Source organism: Exophiala bonariae, assembly GCF_035927105.1.
Source record: "Exophiala bonariae strain CCFEE 5792 chromosome Unknown scaffold_45, whole genome shotgun sequence".
In the NCBI taxonomy this organism is placed as follows: Eukaryota; Fungi; Ascomycota; class Eurotiomycetes; order Chaetothyriales; family Herpotrichiellaceae; genus Exophiala; species Exophiala bonariae.
In genome coordinates, this window is record NW_027042520.1 from 62,070 (window position 1) to 81,442 (window position 19,373).

Sequence of the window (19,373 nt, forward strand, 5' to 3'; positions counted from 1 at the left end):
TCGGTTCGACTTCTGAAGCCTGGTCCTGCAGGCGACGTTGCCTCAGAAGGACGTCGGGATTGATTCGAGTACATGCTGGATTGTGGAAAGCTACTTGTGCTCTGATATGAGCTTCCAAGTGGTGATTCTATTACTGAACCGCTGGTCGAACTGGTCCGATGTGGCATGCTAGGTCTTCTCGGTGGGGCTGGCATTGACGATGTTCCCATTGTCGACGCGATAGATTCACGCCTTGCACTCGGATAGCGTGTTGCATAACTGGCTGCAGATTGCTTTCGATTACGATGCACTCTGCTCTGGGAATAATCTTGCCGACATGAGCAAGACGTTTTACAAGAAACGAAAATCAAGCTTACCAACGCGTTGATAATACTCATCACTCGCGCGCCATGTCGCCGTATCTTCGCGGAGTCTTTGGAGAATTGACTGCAAATTCTGAGAACTGGAGGTGTCGATGACATAGTGGTTCCCCTACAACATTATCAGCACAAACGACGACCTCCATTTCTTATCAGAGGCGAGCTACCTTTTGCCTAACGATTTCTGCATCCCCTCCAAAATAATACGACAGATCTTTCTCAAGCACATCTTTGGAGATGCTACCTGGAAGGTCTAGAGGTATCTGAGGCATGCTTGGACCAAAGTGGGGCCGTGATACAGAAGTGTTGGTCGAAGGTATAGCTGATGTTGATTCAATGGTATATCGCTATTCATCCGATATTCTCTTGAACAAAGTGATCGTCGGTGGCGAAAAACAAAGGACAAGGTAAACAAAGTGGGGATCGTCACTGAGAAATACCCAGAGCGAAAGCTTGAGTCGTGTTCGTTGTGGGATGTATCGACTACCCATACGCACGGAATCAAGGGCACGCAGAAGCGGGGTAGTCGATGAGGGTCGAGAATCAGAGTCACGAACGAAAGAGCCTCATCTGAACAGGGATCAAGCTAACCGGTCAGCTTGTTCTCATCGCAAGATGTGTGTTGTCAAGCTCCATGTAGCCGACGCTGCAGCCGACATCGTTATCGACCAATGTGGAAGAGGAAAGTGCTCGGTCGAGTTAACGATCGCGATGGAGATTGTGCAGTTGAAAGGACTTGGACACGGGCCGAGACCAGTGGCTTGCATGGATTCTGCTGCAGGGTTTCGGTGCCAGAGCTGAAAATGAATGCACATGCGAAGAACTCACAAAAATCGGAAACAGCCAACCTGGGCTGTAAGAACATGATGAAATGATAACAAGATGTTATGGAATAATGCGGCGTGGACAGCAAATATGACGGGCAAAACGGAACATCTATATATTGTACTATACTGAGACCGACAATGTCTCCTAATTAGAGGTCAGCATAGAATGCCGGGGGAAAAGTCCGGAAGCGGCAGATCATTCTACAGCGCGAGTCTCAGTTCCTCCATCTCAACAGCTCACCGTACCACTCACCACTTAACAGCTCTCTTCTTCGGAAGGGGAATCACGAGCCTCGAGTCAAATCAAACCCCTGACTCTCGGTCTGAATAATCAACCCGCCTGTATCTTTGACAGTTGGTACCATTCACCGCCGTTGGTCTGTGCTGTAGGCACATCGAGGTGCTTTTCACGGCTGCCTGTTCGAGATATCGAGCCATTCATCCTCTGGAAGACGTCTATTGAACATTCCAGCGCGGCTCTTTTCAGACAATGGACCATGTAAGGTAGGACTGATCTGCAGGATATTCAATCAAGAATCAGCGAACCTGAGCATGAACATGAACTTCGCTTGCCCTGGAAGGTTGATTGGGATCCCCCGTGCTGTACATGAAAGATATTCGGCTGGCCACAAAATGCCAATGGTCGGCACTGTCGAGAATGCTCCAGTTCTTGACACAGAGAAGTTACGCTCTGGCCGACCAGATCGCAGATGCAGGCCACTCGGATCGTACTAGCTCTGAAGAACGACAAGGACCCAACTCAAGGTAGAGAAAGTGGACAAGAATGTCTCATCCCATCCTAGCCTCCATTCCTCGTTATCTGAACAAAACGCAGCAGCTTGATGAGGAAACATCTATCGTTACATGGGTGGGGTATATGAATCATATGATTCCAATGCTCACGGGGCGCGTGAGCGTCCGTCGTCAAAATAAAGGAGATGAATAAAAGATAACCATTGCCACCTCCTCACGTGCCCGTAGGCAAGGCTGCAGCGGTGGCGAAATTGCCAAACACGAGAGTTTTACCTGTTCGTTTCTCCTGGTCCTGTATAAATGTCTCCACTGCGAGCATGAGGTGTGTCGTTCGAACTACCAGTTCTGTATAGGGTGCACCCGTCAGTTAGTCGGTCAATCTTCCAATTTATGTTCGGCTTTAAGTTTCTTTTAAAATGACATGCGAGGGGAAGCAAAAGGTATGTCTTTTCTGGTAAGGCGCCAAAGATAGTGCCTGCCTACCTTGAATCTCGATGAGGAAACTCATCGGCGAGTCGTTATACTCGTCGGGCGTCTTGCCGTACAGCCGGCCCTCACGTTCTCGTACGGCGACCCTCAAGCCGACGTTCTTTTTATAGTCCGTCCACAGGATATTCTTATCCGCACCTATAGTCGGACAACTCATCGTGGCCGACCTAATGAGGTGGGCTTGTCCTGGATCCTGTCCGTTCTCCTGCTGCTCTTGCTCTTGCTGTTGCTCTTGCTGTTGTTGCTGATGCCACAACTCCAGGGCGCGATCCTGCAACCAGTGCTTCCAGACGCGCATGACGCCCTGGCCATGCTGGACGATATGGGAACTGCTGAGGAAGACGCCCCTGCGAGGGCCGAAGCGCACCAATTGGGGATAGGCGCAGAACTGGCCGAACAGCTCGTCGGCATCGAGGTTCAGGACGTGCGCGACCTTGGTCGACCCGCCGTCGCCGCTGTCCGCGTAGATGGGTTGGGTGGTCTCGCCGGCGAGCGACTGCGCGGGCGCGATGCCCGCGATGCGTCGCAGCGGCATCGACGCCGTCACCGTCGGCCGCTCCGGCCGGAATCGGCTGTACAGGGCGCCGAGTTTCGCGAACCGTCCTTCCTCGCCCGCGCAGTCCGCGTACAGGCTGCCTTCGCCTTCGTGCTTCGAGCTCAGCCCGTCCGTGCCTAGGTACGTGCAGTACAGGTAGGCGTTGCCGGCGGAGGTGCGGCTTGGGTGGTAGGCTTCCAGGATGAGTTTGCAGTCGGGGAGGGCCGCCGCGAGGAGGAGTCGGAAGTGTAGGATGCGGAGAATTAGGGAGTGGAAGCGTCGTGACACGATCACCCATACCAGGAGGTGGTTCGTGGGGAAGGTCGAGAGGATGGTCACTAGGATCTGTGGTTTTTTGGGAGCAATAAGAAGAGTGCTTTTCTCGCAGAAGTATGAAGGAGCCTGTCGCGCACCGGGAGTGCACTGGGAATTGAGATCTCATACCTCGTTTGGTAGGTCTTCCAGAGTAGCTAGATCCGGTTGGTTTTGCATCTTTTGCTCGAACTGGAGGGCGACCTGCGCCCTGAACCCGTGGGTTGAAATACCTAGGTATGTATATCTAAGGTTGGTGGTATCTTTGGTGTTGAACACGACCTAATTTAGGACCCGACGACGATACATGGCCTCGCACCGTGAGAAGTGAAGACCTTTATTTGATGGGATATACCATACAAAAACGAACTTTTAATTAAATGATTACTCGTTGATTCAGAAAAGAAAGATGAAAATCCGACGTCCGCCGGATATAATTGATGAACTTTGAATCGGAATCATGTCATCTGAGGGTTTTGGTTCTTATCATCCCGCCGATTTCGCTTCTCGTCTAGCAAAGATGTACGTATGACGCCGGACTGGGTGTGGAGTCATGTTAGTTAAGTTTAAGGCTGGGGTTGTGGCCTGTAAGCGCCATCATAGGACTATCGTCGACTCCACACGGGGACTAAGGCCGCCTAAGGGTGCCCGTGGTCGAGGCTATTAAGCAATCATTGTTGAACTGACGGCTCCAAGGCCATCCATCCCGCCGATGGTTGCATCGACGTCACCAGTCCAAAAAGTTGAAGCCCCTCAAGGCAAAAGTGCCTTAAGATATCGCGGGGTGATTAGGCCCGAGCCCCCCACCTTGCCTCAGGCGTCTCAGGATTCAGGAGGGAGAGCAAGTGAGCAACAGCGTAACAACCACCGGGATAACAAAATATATAAATGTAGATTATAATCCACCTACCTGTGTATGCAACTTATCTTAGAAGCTAGTATCCACAAAGGTTGCATTAACCCAGTTTGACATCCGCCCATTCCCAGAACCAAACGCGATTATCGAATATCACCGAGCTTTTCGGTTTTCCGCAATGGTTTCCCGCCGCGCTTTTTCCAATCCCTAATACTATCCTGTGACATTCAGAGTCTTTCCAGCGTGCGCCACAGCGTTCGCATGATTAATTGACTTCGAATATAGACATCCACTATATATAAAACGCATGAGTCAACGTTGAGAGAATTGACAAGTCTACCACAAAGCTCAAGCACCAACGACAAAGAACCAAACCACCAATTGATATATATTTTTCTGGTCACGATGCCCGACAAGATACTCGACGATATCTCTCACCGACGATATAACCCGCTCCGTGGGAGCCACGTCTTGGTCTCACCCCACCGCACCAAGAGACCATGGCAAGGAGCACAGGAAGACCCCGGTGTTATCGACCTCCCAGTGTACGATCCGAAATGTTATCTCTGTCCAGGAAACGAAAGAGCGTCGGGGGATCGTAACGACAAGTACGAAAACACGTACACCTTCGTCAACGACTACAGCGCCGTAAAGGAGTCCCAGGCGGAATATACTTCCCCCAACGAGCCGGGAAGTCTTGCGAGCTTACTGCTCAAGGCCGAGCCGGTCAAGGGAAAATGCTACGTCTTGACCTTTAACGCTGCTCATAATGTCACATTGGCCGATATGTCGCCCAAGGAAATCGTTCCGATTATCAAGACATGGACAGAGATCTACACGGCGCATTTGTCGCCCAAGTCGCCGCTAGCAGCTTTGGCAAAACCGACACATCTCCCAGTCTCGAGCCCACAGGCCAGTGTCAGCACGCCGCACGAACAGTACAGATGGATGCAGATCTTTGAGAACAAAGGTGCCGCGATGGGATGTTCGAACCCTCACCCTCATGGACAGATCTGGACTACGACGACCATGCCCGAAGAGCCTGGCCTGGAGTTGGAGAATCTACGGAAATACCACCGTGAACAAGGCGGGTTACATCTACTCGTGGATTATGCTCGACTAGAGCTTGAAAAACAGGAGCGGATCGTGTTCCAGAACGACACCTTCCTGGTTGTCTGCCCTTGGTGGGCAACCTGGCCGTTCGAGACCATGATTCTCCCAGTCAAGCATTTCCGTTCGTTGATTGAATTGAACGAGCAAGAGCAGCTCCATCTAGCCGAAGCAATCGCAGAGGTTACTCGAAGATATGACAATCTGTTTGAGACCAGCTTTCCCTATAGCATGGGCATTCATCAAGCTCCACTAGACGGTACAGATGAGGAATTCGAGTGTGCCAGTCTCCACCTCCACTTCTACCCGCCACTGCTGCGGAGCGCCACTGTCCGCAAATTCTTGGTCGGTTATGAGATGATGGCCGAGCCACAGAGAGACATCACTCCGGAACAAGCGACCGTCAGGCTAAGGGACTGCGGAGGGGAATTGTACAGGAAAAAGTTGAACGGCACAGGAACCCAGGTCGAGAATTCACCTGCACACGACAAGCAGACACCATGATCTGAACATTCATCTCACATAGTAACTATACTGTGCGATGCTCCAGACCTCTCCAATGGTGGCCACGATGACGGGTGCCAACCACGGACCAGATGGGCGACTGGTTTTATAAACGAACGCTTCCATTCCAAAGTGGAACAAGCCGACGACGTTGGTCAGCATCTGCATCTGGTACCACGACGCCTCATTGATGTGATATGCAGCAAAGATCCTCACTATTCCCACGGCAAGTGTCCAAGTTCCGAAGGTTCTCGAAGAAAGAGGTGTGGCCGGGGAGGTGGAAGCGGTATCGGAGGAGGTAGCTGCAGATTTGGCTTTTGTGGTAACCTGGCCAGGGTAAAGACGGCGGGTGTAAGACATGGTGTTATAGCATTGAATGGCATTTCCGAAGGCGGTGACCCCAACCTGCGACATAGGGATTAGAAACGCATGATATTGGGGAATCCAATGAGGATACTCACAAGGAGGATGTACAGTGGCAGATAGCCTTCAGATTGAGGAAGAAGAGAAGACATGTTGTGCTACTGCAATATCAATTACTCTTTTTGAGATGGTAGACCGACAGTGAACGCAGTGAATGTCGACATACTTTTGCTTTGCGGATTGAATTAATTTTATTTTGGAACGGATGCTGCCCGTCAGACAAAAAGTAGTTTTTGTCTATGCTGCACCGGGCCACCAGAAATGTGCCAGCTGGATCAGCGCGATTGTCTCTGTCAGACATCTGTATATAATTTCCCCAACATGATTTCCTCCGCAGGCTGACTGTCTCTCAACAACTATCACCACATCCAGGACGGTCATATTTCACACGCGAAGATTCTGTACACAAATCTGTGTCAAGGCCTCTCTAAAGTGACATCTTAAAGCATCCCTCAGCGGCGACAGAATGACACTTGATCTTGGGCCACTTGGCCAGCAATCCATACCGTCCGCGATCCTCTTAGGAATTGGTGCCCTCACAGCCGTGTCCGTTTCATGGACAATCCTTCGGGTCATCCTCAGTACATTCGTGCTACCTGGCCAATCACTCTCCAAATTCGGTGCCAAAGGAACATGGGCCGTAGTTACAGGAGCCAGTGATGGAATTGGGAAAGAGTTTGCATCTCAACTGGCAAAAAAGGGTTACAATGTGATTTTGGTATCACGCACAGCGTCCAAGTTGGATGCACTGAAGACTCAAATCAAATCCGCCTCGCCTAACGTTTCGGTCGAAACGTTGGCTATGGATTTCTCTCAGAATCGAGACTCCGATTATGCCGCTTTAGCTTCTCTTGTACAGGGCAAACAAGTCTCCATCCTGATCAATTCTGTCGGACAGAGCCACTCAATCCCAGTGGAATTTGCTGAAACACCAGTGAACGAGCTTACCAATATCATCAACATTAATTGCTTGGGAACGCTCAGAGCTACACAGACAATCCTCCCAAGCATCCTACCGCAGAAGAGAGGCCTCATCTTGACCATGGGATCTTTTGGTGGATTGGCCCCCACTCCCCTCTTGGCTACTTATTCCGGCTCCAAGGCTTTCCTTCAGCAGTGGTCCAATGCTTTGGCCTCAGAGCTTTCATCAAAGGGTGTGGATGTCTACTTCGTTCACTCCTATCTTGTAACCTCTGCCATGTCGAAGATCAGGCGTGCCAATTGGCAGGTGCCTACGGAGAAAGCCTTTGTCAGATCCACTTTGGGCAAGATTGGTCGACGAGGTGGAAGTATTGGATTCACCCACAGCGGCAGTCCATATTGGAGTCATGCTCTTATCGCCTCGCTTATGACGGGTCTATTAGGTCCTTTCAGCAGCATCCTATTGTCAATTAACAAGAAAATGCATATTGACATCAGAAAGCGGGCTTTGAGAAAAGCAGAGCGTGAAAAGGCTCAGGGCAAGAAGGCTGCTTGAACTTTTATACACCACACCTCCCCATAATGCCAACACAGGCAAATGCAGAGAGGATTATCAGCAGCAATGCATTAGATCCTCGCACCGAAACCCAAGGCTTAGAGATGTTCATGTTCTAAGACTTCCATGTTATTGTTGGGTCGACCAAAGAGACGAGATATGTATTCATAGTGGCCTTGTCCCGTTACCTCACTCTGTATCCTAAATCGAAATGCTATGCGGATGCTTCATATACCCATAGTGGCCACCTGTCAAAGAATTCAATGAACACCAAACCCTGCTTGAGCGGCTGGATCATGGAACGATATCGTTTTGGTCACCAAAAATTCCCTCAAAGCATACTTCCCATTATTTCGTCCCCAACCACTTCCTTTCACACCACCGATGGGTGCTGCCGCTTCATCATACTCCGTAAGTGTACCGATATGAACTTGACCACATTCCAATTGTCTTGCCACTCTGAGAGCTGCAAACATGTCCTTGCTATGCACCGCAGCATTCAGGCCATATGCGGTATCGTTTGCTAATTTGACAGCTTCGTCTTCATTTTCCACAACATAAAGAGTTGCTGATGGACCAAACGTCTCCTCGTTGTATATGGTATCTTTCGAAGTCACACCAGTAATGACTGTGGGTTCAAGAGAGGCATCGGTGCTTCCATTCCACTGGTTGCTACCAGCTACGAATGTCGCTCCATTCTTCATAGCCTCGCCCACCAGTGAGTGGGCACGTTTGGCGACCCCTATTGATACTGCGGATCCTGCACCTTCAGCGTGCTGACGCTCTACCGCTTTTTTCAGTGCGACCGAAAATTCATCGGCGACCTCTCGAACCACGATTATTCGCTCAGTCGACATGCATATCTGTCCGTGGTGGAGAAAGGCACCGATGGCACATAGCTGTGCTGCTCGTTCAAGATCCGCATCTTTCAATACTATTGCTGGAGCCTTGCCGCCCAGCTCCATGAGCACAGGTTTGAGGTACTTCGAAGCCAGCTGTCCGATTATCGCCCCAACGGTCGCACTCCCAGTAAATTCTACCTTTCGAATAGCGGGATCTGCTATCAGCGCCTCCGTCACTGCAGAGGAGTCCTCTCGTCGAGCTTGGAGTTGATTGAGCACACCATTTGGCAGACCCGCTTCGACAAAAGCTTCCAGCAGAGCGTGGTGAACCCCTGGAGAGAGCTCTGAAGCTTTGAACACCACCGTGCAACCCGCTCCAATTGGCGCCGCGAGGGCTCTGGTCGCCAACACCATACTTGCGTTCCACGGCGCAATGGCCAATACTGGACCTACAGCCTCTTTGAAAACCATACAGAATGAAGCATTATTTTCACCCGGCGGTAGTTCACCAGTACACTCGGCCGATATCTGCGATGCGATCTCGCGTATTGCTCGACAAGCGAGCCCGACATTGAAACGGGCCCAGGACTCCGCACAGGATGTCTCCTGGCGTTGTAGAGCGATGAAGTTGTCCGAGCGAGTCTCGATGTTCTGTGCGACGCGCAGCAGCAGATCTCGACGGAAATGGTATGTCGTGTTCCTCCAGTCTTTGAATGTCCGGTATGCTACGGCTGCAGCGTCACGAGCGATCTCTGCTGTCGCCCCTTGGGCGTAGTGGATGTCTCGCTGCTCGTGCGCAGACCGCACTGTTATCAGCCGAGTTGGATCGATGGGTAACGTCTTTCCATCGACATAGATCGGGACGACGTTCATGCCGTCTGTGTGTTTTAGAAGTGGCATTGTGAGAGTCTACTCCTAGTTGAAGATATTCTGGATTTCAAGATCTTAGAAACTATCTTCAGAGTTTCTGAACTTCTTGACGTTCATAATCGAGACTCCCTCTAGTTACATACTCGAGCGACTGATGGGTTAATACCCTTCCCCACCTATACTACACCCTAACCCCCTGCCTCAATACCTCAATACCCCGACGTCCCATATGGAGAAATGCCCGGAGATATCTACCTCCCCATTTAGAGTCACAGGCCAAAATGCTTGTAGCGGTGCTAAGGCTGTTGTCCCAGGCTTGGCAAAGCTCGGAGTTAAACCTGCTCGTGGATTTAGTTGTACGTCGTACCCCGAGGCTGACTACAGCGGTCGGGTAACGAGCGGAAGAGTACCGATTCGATCAACAATTCGGTGTTTGTCTGATTCCTTTACAATGGTATGCTCTTCACTTGACCATGGCATTTCATCTTGTGGATTCATAACATCGAGTTCAATTGCTCAACTCAGGACCACGCAAATCCGACACCTAAACACTGGTGGTCACCCCCTTGGCCACGTAGCCTCGTCGTAGATGCAACAACAGCTTAACACAAGCTCACAGCCCCCGAACTTACCGTATTCTTCATACTCTAACACCGTAAACTTCGGTCGGGTAGGAGAACGGAGGACTAATCCATTCTCCCTCGTGGGCGTACATGAAAGGGGCGCCACTTTCTTCCCGCGTACTGGGGCTGCATGTTGGGTGTTTCGTGAGATGCAGAGAATGATTTTCGGGACTTCGACGCGTCGTTCGTGAGAGGATCACAGCGTTGTTGAGCTCCTCCTGGCACTCAGAGACAGCTAGCCTGTTTCTCTGAGAGTTCCCAGCGGACACCACGTGGATGTGGGAGCTCGTCGTCCGCCCATTTTTGCTTGGTTATTCAATATCCGACCGAGCTATAGCACTGTATCCGCACTCTTCGGCCATCGTACCTGATGCTGTAAGCTTCATAGCGAGTATCGTATGATCATGGTGAACTATCGGCCTTGAACCGCAGCATCTACCATCAATCGAGAACATAATACCTTAAAACCACAAAGCATTTCATTACATGATGGCCAACAAACACAATGAATCCAGTGTCAAAGTGATTGCAGGTGAATATGGCAAGATTGATGCTTCGAGCAGCTTCCGCCTTCACACGCTCTGCGCATGGAGAAGCGGGGTTAAAGGGTGCTTAGATTACTATGTCCGGGCTTCATCTCCACGGGGCACCAGACTGTGTTAATGGCACTCACCCCAGGCCTGTGGGTTCGGGGTACCGAGACTAGGTTGTGGTTTCATCGAGATCATGTATTAATGGTCCGTGACCGAGAGTTGACAATGATCGCGCGTTGCGAGGACGACGAAAGATATGGTCGGCCTCCGGATGTTTGAACAGGTATGCCGAAGCCGATAGACAACATGTTTGCATGGCTGCGTTATTGCTCTCCACAATTCGTGTATTCTAGAAGCATGAGATCCTTCGAGCTATAAATTCAAATGAGATTGAAATATGAGTTTAGCTCATCCAGCATTATTCCGAACTCTTCAAGGAACGACGTGCTCACACGATAGATCTTTATTCAGGGTGTATGTCAAACGTTGAGTATACCTCGTTCTAACACGGCAGGAAGTGTGATACAAAAGATGCTATCCGACCAAGAACTCATCGAGCGTCCTATCGATGCAGGGCGCCCAATAAAGGTGGTTTGCATTGGAGCTGGTTTTGCTGGCATCTTGACCGCAATTCGATTTCCACAACGTCTTCGCAACCTCGAGCTGGTGATTTACGACAAAAACTCTGACATAGGAGGAGTATGGTTCGAGAATAGGTTGGTACTCCTGAACAAGACCGATGCATAATGGCTAACTTGAGGGTGGTAATTGAGATACCCGGGAGTAGGATGCGGTGTGTCACCCACCTATTTGGACAGAGTACACAACTAATATGTATTCAGATATACCCGCTCATGCCTACCAATTCAATTTCGCTAACAACCCCAACTGGTCACGTTTCTACGCTGAAGGCGGTGAGATACATGAGTACTTGAAGGATGTTGCATGGAAATACGACGTGGAAAAATATGTTCGCTTTCGCCATCGTTTCGAATCTGCAGAGTGGAACGAAACAGACCACAAATGGATTATCACTTTGAAAGATCTTGAAACACAGCAGGTAGGTGTTCATGAATGGCGGTCTTGGGATATTTCCAGCATGCAGCTGATAATGTGGTAAGGTCAAAATTGACATTGCGGACGTACTTTTGAAGGGTACTGGCAATTTGAACCAGTGGGATTGGCCAGAAATTCCTGGCTTGCATGATTTTCAGGGACCATATATGCACTCGGCTAAATGGGATGAGACTTTCGATTGGACGGATAAAACAGTCGCGCTACTAGGCGCAGGTTCAAGTGGTATCCAGATCTTGCCCAAGATCCAGCCCAAAGCCAAACGTGTGGTTCATTTTGTGAGGAACAAGATGTGGATCTCGCCCGTCGGGGTTTCAAAGGATGAGCCTGATAATGGTATGAGACCACTAAACTGTCTGCTTACATTTGGTTGTGCTATCACTGATACGAGACAGTCATTCACACGGAGGAGCAGAAGAATTTGTTCGCGGAAGATCCCGGCGCTTATCTTGCGTACCGCCACAAGATCGAAGCTGGTATTAACCAAGTTGCATTGGTCACCATGCGTGACACAGAAATACAGAAGCATTTCTGGACATTATGCCAAGCTTCAATGAAAGAAAAGCTCAAGAAGAAACCATGGCTCTATGAGGCCATGTGCCCAGGTTCAGCCTACCCACCAGGCTGTCGACGAATTACGCCAGGCCCCGGGTACTTGGAAGCGCTCGTGGAAGACAACGTTGAAGTCGTCAACACGGGTGTCAGCAGAGTTACCGAGACTGGGCTTTACGACGACAATGGAGATTTCCACGAAGTCGACGCCATTATCTATGCTACTGGCTTCAATTAGTATGCCCACTCCTTGGAGCATACAGCTTTTACTGGGTAATTGTGAATGCTAACTGTGTAAAATAGTTCTTTTAATGCAGGTTCCACACCTATATTTGGAAGAGGTGGTACCTCATTGCAGGCTATGTGGGACCCGACTCCTCAAGCTTACCTATCGATTTGTGTTTCCAAGATGCCAAACTTCTTTCTTTACCTTGGTCCGAACGGCGGACCGCCTTCCGGCTCGTTCATCGCTACACTGGAATATATCGCCGAGTATATGATCAAATGTATATCCAAGATGCAGCGGGAGCATATTCTTTCTATGGAAGTTCGGTAAGTTGAGGGAACATTCTTCAATGTTAATCGTACTCAAATTGCGTAGACAGGAAGCACTGGAGTCATTTTCGCAGCAAGTGGAGAAATACTTTGCGAAAACAATCTTCACTTACAAAGTAAGAGTGTTGACTTCATGGAGAGAGTGATACCACTGGTTGCTAACTCTTCGAGTAGTGCCGTTCTTGGTTCAAGAGAAATCAAGATGACGGCAAAGTCGTTGGGTTGTGGCCAGGTTCTAACACTCATGCTCAACAAGCTCTCCTCAATCCGAGATACGAAGATTTCACTTACGTCCATATGGAAGATGCTCGCGACAATATCCTTTCTTGGCTAGGCAATGGACTTACTGTAGCTCAGATCGAGAATGGTGCGACGACAGCGTATTTGGACAATGTTGACGTGCCGCCCATTCTCAACCACACTAAGAGACCCAAGAAGTCTCCATCGCAGAACACGACGCCTGCGATAGCTCTTTCTGCTTCTGCCGCAAATGGAATTGTGGCTCATGAGGATGCGAATGGAGATGGCGACAAGGGATCGGGCGGGTTCGCCACTGGCTTCTAGAGCTGTTAAATATGGTTGCTAGTATGTTTAGACGATTATTTGATAGCTCAGACCTGTCGTATTCTCGGAGTCTGTACTAGAGGCTAGATGTCTGGTTACACAGATCAATGGAAGATACAGAGTATATAAAGATGATCATTATCGAAGATACCACGTATCTGGATCGGCCTGCCAGACAAGACGAGGAATCACAGTACCGAAACATAATGTGCAAGATGTCATGCACGCCATCACAGAATCTGAATTAAACGGGACGGTACCAAATCCATTGCACGTGGAACGAAATCGTCATGAGACAGGCTATGCCATACTAGTGAGTAGTAGTAACAACAGAGATCGGTGCTTGCTTGAGTGCACTGAGAACTTTGAAATTTCCCCCGCATTCACCGGAGTTCGGATATGCGAATAAACTCCGTACACCGAGTAAAGTGACCTCAAACAGTCAACTACTAAGCACTTACCTCTCTTACAATGACATGCCAATCTCCACGTTTCGCATCTAGCTAGAACAGTTCGGAGATGATGTTCAGCTAAGCGACTTCAAACCCGCACTGCCCACTCAAGAGATGGGGCTTAGCGCCTCCTCTTCAGTTTCTGAGTGCAATATGCGGGTATTACGGTTCTACCATATCTCCGATGAGGTTCCTCTCAAAGCCCTTCTGCTTTCCATAACAACTTGGGAGTCTGGTCTCATGAGGGTTTTCACGATATGGCAGATGCTAGCCCTGTTCCAAACCGTACCAGAGCGTGTGCACATTGCCGTCAGCGCAAAGTGAGGTGCGATGGCTCAACTCCTTGCACGAACTGTGTCGTCAAGAGCGAAACCTGCTTTTATCCGCCTCCGAAAAGGGGGAGGGGAGACCACAAGAAGCAACGAGTGCAAAACAATGTCAAGGAGCGCTTATCCAGAATAGAAACCCTTCTTCAGGCATCTTGTCCACCCCAAGCGCCACAATCCGTGGCTAGACAGCCAGAGGTGGACAATAAACTCGACCAGAGCTTCGCGTCCGTTCCACCGACTGTGGAGGGAGATCACCCAAGCCAATCTGAGGTTGTGCAGAATGTCCACTCAAGCCTGCTGGTTAGTCAAGATCTAGTTTCTCCATCAAAAGATACCCGCTCTACGCATTTCGTGGCGGCACAGACGGTTCCAGCTCAGCATTCGGTACCTATATACAGCCCCGACTCCTGGAATGGCAATATAAGGTCCCTATCGACAGATATAGCATGTCAAGTTACATCTATTCATGACCAAAACACAGTGGATTTGATGAATGACGAAGGAGAATACAATGCTCCTCCAAAGAGTCGAATATGGGAACACCACGGTGGGTTAGGCTCTTCTACATGCCATCCTAGTCTATCCTGTCCTGAAGAACATCAATGTTGGTGGCGAGAATTTCGTTGAGATTTGATGTGTTCTAGGCAGTGTCAAGATCGAGGACCCAAGAGTGCTGACGTTTTGAACGATACAGGGCCAGCCTCATGGTTGTCAATCTGCTCAGAGCCTGGCATAGCATGGCTAACTGAAAGAACGGGGTCAACAGATTTTGCCAAAAGTGCACAAAGCCTTGCCACCGCATGGAATAGGAATTGGCGACCAAAATATCCCTTATCCTGCTCAAATAGTGACGAGCCGGACTTCGAAACAGCTTGGATGTACACATCGGCTTTTTTCGACCATTGCTTTGAAGCAATTTTCGGAATAGTACACCGACCGCATTTCGAAGACCGCTTAAGGGCGCATTTTGAGCAAGATTCGAAAGATGTTACAGAGGACATTGCTTGGTACGCGCTTCGAAACACAATATATGCCGCTGGTTGTCGACAATTGCTCTTAAGAGAGCAGTCGGTCAAATATGCACAAGCACAAGCCGAAGCATTTCGATATTTCTACCGGGCATTTCAAGTACAAACTGATCTCATGTATGGCCCACCAACTCTAGAGGCCGTACGTGCCCTCACAGCAATGATGTTCTACGCTGACAGCACCGGAAATCAATATTTTGAGTACATGATGTGCGCAAATACCGTTGGTTTAGCACAGGCTAGAGGATTACATCGACAACCGTCCAAGGCTCTGCAGTTGTCCCCCGTCGAGGTCATGCATCGAAATTGGTTATGGTGGGCGATTTACTGCTGCGAAAATAAAGTCTCGTTTCGTTCAGGTCGTCCGTCCTTCATCAACGATGCCAACATAAGCTGTAATATCCCGGATCAAGCTCCACCAGGTAGCACCATCAATGTGGCCTTTTTCAAGCACGCCATCAAAATAGGTCAATATACGGCACAAATACACCGTCGCATTACTTCAGTCGCCACAATTCGGCAGGATGCGACTCAGTTCGTTCAAACAATGAACGAAAGCAAAGAGCAGATCGAAATATGGCGAGAAAGCATGGGGGACGGCTTTGCAGTTGGGCAGCCAATCAAGCCAGAACGATTACCACCTAATGTGCGACCTCTCCACATCACGTACCTTCATTTCGCCTATTACGCCGGAATCCAGGCTGTCTTCACGGTCTTCACATGTCCCTGGTTAAGTGCATTCCTCAATATTGATAGTGACCCATTATTTCGCCTGCAGGCGGCGAATAAAGCTACTCAGGTAGCGGAAGCGGCAAGAGGCATAATTCTCATGTTCAAAGCCATGGAACTGAATGCAGGACTTCCTGCTTGGGCAACATTCTATTTCCCCATGTCTGCTTTTACCAGTCTTTTTGTATTCGTGGTGAACTCACCGAATAGCCCAACTGTGCAGGCTGACCTGTCGTTGTTGGACATTGCTGCGGGCCACTTCAGCCATATGGAGTATCTGACTTCCCTGGAGCTGGGTGCGTCCTTTTCTCGTGAGGCTGCCCGTCTTGCACGAGAAGTCGTGGGCAAGGCCAGGTCCAAGCCTGCCACGCGAATGGGCTCTTCGAATCCTCAAGAGGACCTCGACATGAATGCGAGCACTGTTTCAATACCTCAAGTAAGCTTTCTTTCTGATTGTTTTCGAGGTCATAGAAGTATTCTGACATGTCTCCCAGTTGGAGTCTTTCCAAGCAGATGAATTTGATTATGAAGGTTGGAATATGTACTCTTTGGATGTGGCGAATGTCTGGTCGGGTGAAAGCGACTTCCTCGACTTCACTAAATTCTCGCCGCAATAAAGCATGGTTACTAGAGTTCGAAACCCGACCCGACTTCCCCAAGCTCTTCATGGACAGTTGTCGTTTATAGATCGCTCCCCCTACGCTCTGGTGAGCCTTAGAGCGTTCTCAGCGTCGCTCCGAGGAGATCCTGTGGTACTAGGCTCAGTCTGACCACTCATAACCATTTTTATTCCATGCTCCCATTTCGGCTTTGTTGTCTGCCATGACAAATACTATGTCTGTTGGAGGACAAAATTACTGGAATATATTTGTATCATAATACCACATCTGCTTCCGAAGTCATCAAAACGATCTTTCCGCGCCCAGTGGATTTTTCTGCCGACTGAGTGTACGCTTTCCTTGCATCAGCCAACGGCAATACACTGCTCACAAACGGCACGACAAGGCCCAATTCTAGAGCCGTAGATAGCTTTCTCAACCCTTCTTGGGATGGACTGACAATGAAAAAAAGCTTTGACCTTGTCTTTGTCTTTCGTCAGGCCCAATTTTCGGTGTTGTTCCACGAAATCGTAACTTGCGCTGTCAATGAAAACGAGCGTTCCATCGTCCCTGATCAGTTTCCAACAGTGTTCAAGTTGCCGTCCTCCGACAGTGTCGATGATGATGTGATATTTTCCAGTGCTAGCGCCCAGACTCGCATACTCAACTACCTCATCCACACCGAGACCTTCTAAAAGCTCTTCATTACGTTCGTTAGAACTAGTCGCAGCGGTAATATGTGCGCCAGCAAGCTTAGCTAACTAAACTATATAAGTACCCACGCCACCCGCTGCTCCAGTCACTAGGAGCCGGGTTTGCCTGTTCTCGTGAGGGTCCAAGCCAGGTGAGATTTCCTTGGTCGATGTATCGAAACTTAATGGTGACATTCCGGCGTTCTCAAATAACGCCTGGTATGCTGTAAGCCCGGACAGAGGAACGGCTGCTACTTCACTATCTTTCGTGTTGCTGTACCAGTGGAAAAGGCAACAGAAGCACTTGGTGGCGAGAGCGAAATACCCCATTGGATGGTTCCAGACCAGGATGGAAAAGGATGTGTGACTTATTTTCAATCTCGAGACAACTCCAACCGGCTCATAGTCACATATCCTCTCCGTCGTTTCCAATGGATTCACTGTTCTTTGCATCTTCCAACCGGGGCTGGACATGAAGATGCGGAGAGTGAATCGTGGCATGCTGATGCCGATCCAGAAGAGATTCTCAAGGCCTTTGGGGATTTTAACAAGACTGTAATGGACACCGTTAAGTATGTAATGATCCTTTCACTGCGCTTGCAATATATATGCTGAACGATCGTGAGGCTGGGACCCAATTCAAAGTGTGGGACATGCAAGATCTCGATGCGATTCCATTCTGGAATAAAGGCCGAGCCATCTTAATTGGGGACGCAGCCCATGCAATGACTCCAATGCAAGGTCAAGGAGGCAATATGGCCATTGAAGATGCTAAAGCATTTACGTTGTTTGGACCAGAAGTGACCGCGAATGAGGTTCCCGATATCCTGTCCAAGATTGACAGCATTCGTCGACCACGCACCAAGGTCGTCCTTGAAAGCACACGTCAGACAATGCCGAACACCAAGATGGCAGACCGCGTGGAACGGATGGATTTCATCAACAGTTACAATGGTATCCGCCGTGCACTGGATGAGCTAGAGACGGCGAACAGGCTGGAAGTAGCAGCGAGTAAGATGTAGTCAGTAGCAGATGAAGCCCCCGTGGGTGGGCAGGAATGTCATGTTGTGGAAGGTGCTTTGAGATCGCCACGTTCAAAGGATGTTCGCGTTCACCTTGCATTCCATTATCAGCGGCAGTCGCTTTCAAGGCATTGCCAATTCGTAGACCATGCCGCCATATCAAGTGATAGCCGATAAAGAGCCTGATGTGCGCATTTTTGCATCAGGCGGCATGTTACAGCTCACTCCTGTCAAGTCAAGTGCTTGGGCGCTTGAGACGACGAAAGTCCATGCTCATGCCAAAGATTCGCGAGGGGGAGTTAAAGCCATCACTAAGCTGGCGTACCTGAATGCAATTTCCTCTTTTGACACTCATCCAGCCGGATATGGGGATGGTCGTCACATTTGATGACCCAGCAATCGTTCTACGGATACACGTAAGTGAAAGAACTGCACGTTTCCTGTCGCGACACTGATTCTACCGAATTAGGTTAATTCCATCAAATTTGCCAATCCAACAAATATCTCAACAACGGGTAACTCGTTTCTCAAAGCAGCATGATATATTTGCACATAAGGTGTAGGATACGCCGCCGCTCTAACATATCTTGGCATCAATTCTGCTTGCGATGGTGGGTCGATTTGCGGGAGAGCCATGGAGGAAGTCCACAGCCTGCGAGTAAAATAGCGACGACGAAGACGAGTCAATACTGCGTCTTTAAACATACCTGCATTATCACCCTCTACCTATCGATCTTCAACTCCATCAGAGTTCTGAGGTATCCGCACCGCAAAGATGCCTCAAGCGCAACCCGAGCTCAAAAAGGTACGTCTAGCACCCTTGATACCTTACCCTCATTCATACCGCCCTCAAAGATCCAGGCTAACCGTGACTTTCCCTCTTACAGTACATGGAGAAGCGGCTCTTCGTGCAGTTAAACGGCAACCGCAAAGTGATCGGCATCCTGCGCGGCTATGATGTGAGTTCCGAGTTCCTATACAATTCAATCTCGGCCCAGTCGCCCACCCCACTCCACGAGCACATTCTCGAAAGCCCTGCGAGACAACAAAAGGAAAGAGAAATAGCAAATGCTGACGGTATCTGTAACAGGTCTTCTTGAACATCGTGCTGGACGAAGCGGTCGAAGAGAAAGCCGGCGGCGAGAGAGAGAGGCTGGGCATGGTCGTGATTCGAGGTAATTCGGTGGTGATGCTCGAGGCGTTGGAGCGCATGGGCGATGATCGCCGATGAATACTTGAACGCTCGTGTGGTCTGGTTTGAGAA

At 49.5% G+C, this 19,373-nt stretch overlaps 10 protein-coding genes across 10 annotated transcripts; 7 read left to right on the top strand and 3 right to left on the bottom strand.

Annotated features, from left to right (window-relative positions):
* Positions 1-2,153: 2,153 nt before the first annotated feature.
* LTR84_010559 (uncharacterized protein) lies at positions 2,154-3,455 on the bottom strand (the record flags this gene model as incomplete). The annotated part of the gene is made up of 3 exons (XM_064854095.1): positions 2,154-2,284; positions 2,423-3,308; positions 3,408-3,455. 3 exons carry the CDS (start codon positions 3,453-3,455, stop codon positions 2,154-2,156), a joined length of 1,065 nt encoding a protein of 354 aa, XP_064700321.1.
* Positions 3,456-4,536: 1,081 nt separating this feature from the next.
* Positions 4,537-5,745, top strand: GAL7 (galactose-1-phosphate uridyl transferase; the record flags this gene model as incomplete). Its single annotated transcript, XM_064854096.1, has 1 exon — positions 4,537-5,745. The coding sequence occupies one exon, from the start codon at positions 4,537-4,539 to the stop codon at positions 5,743-5,745; it is 1,209 nt and encodes a 402-aa protein (XP_064700322.1).
* Positions 5,746-5,754: 9 nt separating this feature from the next.
* On the bottom strand, positions 5,755-6,260 carry LTR84_010561 (uncharacterized protein; the record flags this gene model as incomplete). Its single annotated transcript, XM_064854097.1, has 2 exons — positions 5,755-6,150; positions 6,207-6,260. 2 exons carry the CDS (start codon positions 6,258-6,260, stop codon positions 5,755-5,757), a joined length of 450 nt encoding a protein of 149 aa, XP_064700323.1.
* A 374-nt stretch (positions 6,261-6,634) lies between these two features.
* Positions 6,635-7,645, top strand: LTR84_010562 (uncharacterized protein; the record flags this gene model as incomplete). Its single annotated transcript, XM_064854098.1, has 1 exon — positions 6,635-7,645. The coding sequence occupies one exon, from the start codon at positions 6,635-6,637 to the stop codon at positions 7,643-7,645; it is 1,011 nt and encodes a 336-aa protein (XP_064700324.1).
* Positions 7,646-7,905: 260 nt separating this feature from the next.
* Positions 7,906-9,387, bottom strand: LTR84_010563 (uncharacterized protein; the record flags this gene model as incomplete). The annotated part of the gene is made up of 1 exon (XM_064854099.1): positions 7,906-9,387. The coding sequence occupies one exon, from the start codon at positions 9,385-9,387 to the stop codon at positions 7,906-7,908; it is 1,482 nt and encodes a 493-aa protein (XP_064700325.1).
* A 1,958-nt stretch (positions 9,388-11,345) lies between these two features.
* LTR84_010564 (uncharacterized protein) lies at positions 11,346-12,377 on the top strand (the record flags this gene model as incomplete). Its single annotated transcript, XM_064854100.1, has 3 exons — positions 11,346-11,573; positions 11,635-11,923; positions 11,983-12,377. 3 exons carry the CDS (start codon positions 11,346-11,348, stop codon positions 12,375-12,377), a joined length of 912 nt encoding a protein of 303 aa, XP_064700326.1.
* Positions 12,378-12,548: 171 nt separating this feature from the next.
* LTR84_010565 (uncharacterized protein) lies at positions 12,549-13,258 on the top strand (the record flags this gene model as incomplete). The annotated part of the gene is made up of 3 exons (XM_064854101.1): positions 12,549-12,691; positions 12,741-12,810; positions 12,869-13,258. 3 exons carry the CDS (start codon positions 12,549-12,551, stop codon positions 13,256-13,258), a joined length of 603 nt encoding a protein of 200 aa, XP_064700327.1.
* A 1,657-nt stretch (positions 13,259-14,915) lies between these two features.
* On the top strand, positions 14,916-16,413 carry LTR84_010566 (uncharacterized protein; the record flags this gene model as incomplete). Its single annotated transcript, XM_064854102.1, has 2 exons — positions 14,916-16,232; positions 16,291-16,413. The coding sequence occupies 2 exons, from the start codon at positions 14,916-14,918 to the stop codon at positions 16,411-16,413; spliced, it is 1,440 nt and encodes a 479-aa protein (XP_064700328.1).
* A 1,282-nt stretch (positions 16,414-17,695) lies between these two features.
* Positions 17,696-18,109, top strand: LTR84_010567 (uncharacterized protein; the record flags this gene model as incomplete). Its single annotated transcript, XM_064854103.1, has 1 exon — positions 17,696-18,109. The coding sequence occupies one exon, from the start codon at positions 17,696-17,698 to the stop codon at positions 18,107-18,109; it is 414 nt and encodes a 137-aa protein (XP_064700329.1).
* Positions 18,110-18,884: 775 nt separating this feature from the next.
* SMG1 (Serine/threonine-protein kinase smg1) lies at positions 18,885-19,340 on the top strand (the record flags this gene model as incomplete). The annotated part of the gene is made up of 3 exons (XM_064854104.1): positions 18,885-18,914; positions 18,997-19,068; positions 19,200-19,340. The coding sequence occupies 3 exons, from the start codon at positions 18,885-18,887 to the stop codon at positions 19,338-19,340; spliced, it is 243 nt and encodes an 80-aa protein (XP_064700330.1).
* Between the last annotated feature and the right edge of the window lie 33 nt (positions 19,341-19,373).